Here is a 4,733-nt window from a genome sequence, read left to right as displayed (position 1 = left end):
ATGTATAAGACATTGTTTGCGAACGTAAACAGGAGTCTAATTGCACATGATTTGTTCGCACGAATAGTAGCTGAGAAAGAGATAAATCTTCTTGCAGTCGCTGACCCTAACAGATACAAAGCCGCTAAAACTAGTTTGTTAACTGATACGGAGGGTGACGTTGCAATAATGCTTTTTAGTAACAATATCCACTGGAGGCTCAGGTTCAGGGGTAAGGGTATTGTTGCCCTGGAGAACGAGTCAGTCATGCTGGTGGCTGTGTATGTGTCACCAAATACAGATTTAGCTGATTTTACTCGCTTTATCGACACATTGCAGGGTGTAATAATTAATTTGCTGAAGAAGTTAGTCATGCTGGGTGACTTCAACAGCAAAATGGTGAATGCGGGCAGTAGCTATACGAATAGAAGAGGACAAATCCTGGCAGATTTGATGCAAACAACTGGGTGTCGCTGTGTTAATGACGGCACCCCTACCTACGTCACCAGAGGCCACCAGTCAGTAATAGACTTAACCATCCTGGATAACAGATGGAGAGGAGAACAATTTAATTTGATGGCCCTTCCTGATGAGATCACCAGCGATCATCGATCAATGAGACTGGATCTGATAGACGCAGGGTTCGAGCGAGCGGAGTATCCCCGCCCATTGGATTTTACAGCTGATCTGATAGAAGTTATAGTTAACAGGACAGCTGAAAGGTTAAGAGATAACCAGCAACAAACCCCTGAAGCTTTATCGAATATTTTTATGCAAGAGATAGACAGGATGGCAAATAGTACTGCAAGAAGACGAAACGTATATTGGTGGACAGCTGAGATCGGTAAATTGAGACAAGAACTTCAGTCCTTAAGGAGAAGGAAACAGAGATTACTTAGAGACGGTAGAGAGGAATACCAATATACTGCAAAGATGTATACTGAAGCCAGAAGAGCCCTAAATAAAGCCATTAAAAAGAAGAAAAGAGAATGTTGGAGCAATCTCTGTAAAGAGTTAGACACTGACCCATGGGGCCAGGCCTATCGCATAGTGACGAAGAGATTCGGAAGACAACTACTGGTGTTAGACAGGGCAAGTGCAGAGATACAGGTAGCGAATCTGTTCCCCAGAACGATGGCAGAAGATAGCGGACCCACCCCATGCCGAGAGTAAGAGATTCACCATTGACGAATTACAATTGGCAGTCAAGAGTCTGGCATCAAAGAAGAGTCCCGGACCTGACAGGATCCCCACAGCGGTAATAAAGGATTTGATTAGGAAGACTCCCTGGGAGTTACTAGAGATTGCTAGCTATGGATTAGAGAAGAAGTTTTTCCCTGCATGTTGGAAGGAGGCCAGAGTGGTCTTCCTTCCAAAGGGTGCACCTTTGGATGAGGAGGTTACCTGTAGGCCGTTGAGTCTGCTAAATACCATGGCTAAACTTGAGAAGATGCTAGCGAGCAGAATTATACAGGAATTAGAACAGGGTGTGGGGATCAGTGCAAATCAGTACGGTTTTTGGAGGGGGAGGTCCACGGTGCAGATCATTTGTCGAATTACAAATTGGGCCAACGAGGTCAGACAAGGAACTTGGCGTACTAGACGCATACCGTTGTTAATATCACTCGATGTAAGGAATGTCTTCAGATCAATTGGCTGGAGACATATAAATAGGGCGATGACCTCAAAGGGGCTGAACCCCTACATACGGAGGCAAATTGAAGATTATCTGTCAGATAGGAAATGTTGCATCGATTCCCAGGAGGGAAGGATACATTTCTGGGGGCTCTTAGATAGGAACACTGGAAAAGGATGATCAGTGAAAAGACCCGACAACACTTCACGGCTAACCAGGTATGGCGTGGTGTCAGAATTGGGCAACTAAAATAAGGACCTCTCAAAAAGAGCTGAACCGGTGGGCCGAACTGAAGATTTTTATAAGTCAGGTTGGTCTTCAGAATTTTCAAGAAGCAGTTTATTATGGTGTACCAATACTTGGTGTACCGATGTTTGGTGACCAAGATTTCAATGCTAAAACTTTATTGAATGCTGGTGCTGGATTAAAGGTTGAATTTCATGATATAAATTATGAAGTTGTGTAAAAAACCTGAAACAGCTTCTCGCAAATACAAAGTCAAGATGTAAATTAAGATATTTTCTGAAATCCGGATCATATCTAATTGGGAGAAGAAAGATAGTCAGAGAGAACTATATAAGATAGTTTGTATTTAGCTATTGGATGGAATTAATTAGTATGTCTGCAGCCAGTTTGTCCTTAAGCCCAACAATGGAGGTTTGATAGACACCAGATAGGAAACAATGTCCCTGTATAGATCAGTAAGAAAACTAACCCCCCTCCGCTAAAGTAGATAAATTTGAAGAATACATAGCTCAAAGTTTGGTCCCTACAATCCTACTCCAGCTCATATCCAGTGGGAATTTTGCCAAACACAATAGAAAGAAAAGAATTAACAACTCAGAAAAGAAGAATGATTATAAAAAAGAAATTCAACTACTGAAGACAAATGTAAAATAAAAGAACTAAATCTCCAAAAATAAATAATTGATAAAATTGATTGATGAGATTGTTCTTTTATCAGAAATGAAAAATGAATAAAAATTTCTGAATGAATGGTTTAATTACTAGAAAAGAAATTCAACTTGAAAATGAACTTAAGCAAAGGTGGTTATGAACTGTGGCATAAAGAGAGATAATGGAAAATTAAATAATAAGATAAAGTAACATCTAATGTCTGTATAATAATTAAAAATAATGTTTCCTAAGTAATGTTTTCGTATTTATTAATTCAATAAAGTTATTGTTACAAAAATTATACCTTACAACTAGCGAGAAAGAGAGAGAGAAAGAATGTTTCTTTTAATTATTGTTTGTCTTTTTAAAATTAATTAATTTTTGTTTTGAATTTGTGTTTCATGTTGGATTAAATATTTTGTAAGTAGAAACTCAGTTAATAGAAACCCTGAACCTGTCGTAGGTCGTTTGGTTAACCTTTTAACTGTTATGTCCGTGTTTTTATGGATATGTGGTACTACTTAAAATATGAATTCAAAATTTTAATTTTATGCCGATCCATATTCCTACATAATTATGTGAACATATTCTACATTTAACATTGCTTTTTGGAAAGGGCAAGAACTACCTGAACAGTTTTAATGATAACATTCTTATTTAGAAATAATTCTACAGCTCTGTTTGCAGATCATCTTACAGTAGCTATTTTTTCATATTAATATATTTTTAATTTATCTATTTTTAGTTGGAATTATGGTTGACCTCTGCCTAAAAATTCAGAAAAATACATATTAGTCAACATTTACATACCAGTTAAAACTTTAAGAAAAGGGGTGTGTTATAGTAATTGTTTTTAGGAGGACAATTGCCTTCACTGACTACTCTATGGTATACTTCTTTTCAACACACAATATAAACCAGTAAAATATTAATTCAAAACCAAGGTATATGTTGATCAACACCTAAACATTATAAATACCCAAGTACACTGTAAATGGGTTGAATGTGTACAGATTTATTTTTTATTAATATTTATTAATGTTACTACATTTATCAAAATATGTTTAAGGCAGTCTAGTTTTTTTCTTATTCAAGTTATAAGAAAAATATGATGCGATTATCATTAATAACTAAAGATAAACCAATGTCAGTTGCGGATACTGCAGTCTGGTGGGTGGAATATGTACTAAGACAATGGTGCTTCCCATCTGAAGCTGGCTGCATTAGACTTAACTTGGTACCAGTACTACATGATGAATATTTTTATTATCTTAGTGTTCATCATTTTGATGACTTTATTGTCAGTTTATTATGTTTCAATTATTGTGATCGGAGTTTATTTTCAAGAAAAATTAACACTAAGAAAATTAAAAGAAACTAAAATGAAGAGATTTCTTTCAAAAGTATTGCAATGTAGGCGGAAATATTTTTCAAAAATGTATTGCTTATCTCATAATGACAGGAGACGAGTTATTTTTAAGAGATTTAATAAAGTTTAAAATTTCTGTTAATTTCATGGGAGATAGAAAAAAGGAGTATGGAAAATTTATTTCCATAACAGGGTATGGATTAGTGGAGGGTGCTGAATTAAAGATTTTCATTTAATTTTTCATCTTTTACCTACGTGTGCAAAATGGGTGTTTAAAATATTGGGATCTATAGTAGGTTTTGATCTTCATTTACGGTATCCACCTCATCCTTTTGATCGTTCAAACATAATTTTTCATTGTCTGCGCTTTGTTATGCTTTTCTCTAAGTCCTCGTCTGGAAAGAATCCCTTTGTTGTTCCTTCTAGATTCTTCCTTTATTTCCTCTCTCTTATTTCTGGAAGTATTTGGTATCCATATTACAAATGTCATGATATCAGTATCCACTGTTTTTGTATTACAGGAAGTGCTTTATTTATGTTTATTTCAAATTGTCAATTTATATACCATAATGATAATTGTGTGTGTACCTAATATACTCAGTACATCATTTGTTTGCATAAATTTCTATTTAAATTATTATTTTTGTGTATTTTTGAAAAAAAATATCTTTTAAAAGATTGCAGAAGATAACTTTCCTGGTTTTTCACTTGAGATTTTTATTTCAAATCGGTTTTAAAATATTAATGACCTAATTATGCAGTAACTCTGTAAATGCAAATATCAGAACGTTAGTAAAAAAATTTCAGTTTAATCTCTGTGATCCAGGATGGTTTTATCTTAAAAATCATGGA

At 35.2% G+C, this 4,733-nt stretch overlaps 1 protein-coding gene across 1 annotated transcript; it reads left to right on the top strand.

Annotated features, from left to right (window-relative positions):
* On the top strand, nucleotides 1-1,152 carry LOC142330739 (uncharacterized). Its single transcript, XM_075376186.1, has one exon. It carries the CDS (start codon nucleotides 1-3, stop codon nucleotides 1,150-1,152), a length of 1,152 nt encoding a protein of 383 aa, XP_075232301.1.
* The last annotated feature ends 3,581 nt before the right edge of the window (nucleotides 1,153-4,733 follow it).

This window comes from Lycorma delicatula, chromosome 9, assembly GCF_047948215.1.
Source record: "Lycorma delicatula isolate Av1 chromosome 9, ASM4794821v1, whole genome shotgun sequence".
NCBI lineage: Eukaryota > Metazoa > Arthropoda > Insecta > Hemiptera > Fulgoridae > Lycorma > Lycorma delicatula.
Note: the sequence above shows the minus strand (reverse complement) of the source record. Positions and strands in the feature narration are given on the sequence as shown.

What these genes read in the sequence shown, in the direction of transcription:
- LOC142330739 (XM_075376186.1), top strand. Translation starts at nt 1, where the DNA reads ATGTATAAGACATTGTTTGCGAACGTAAACAGGAGTCTAATTGCACAT.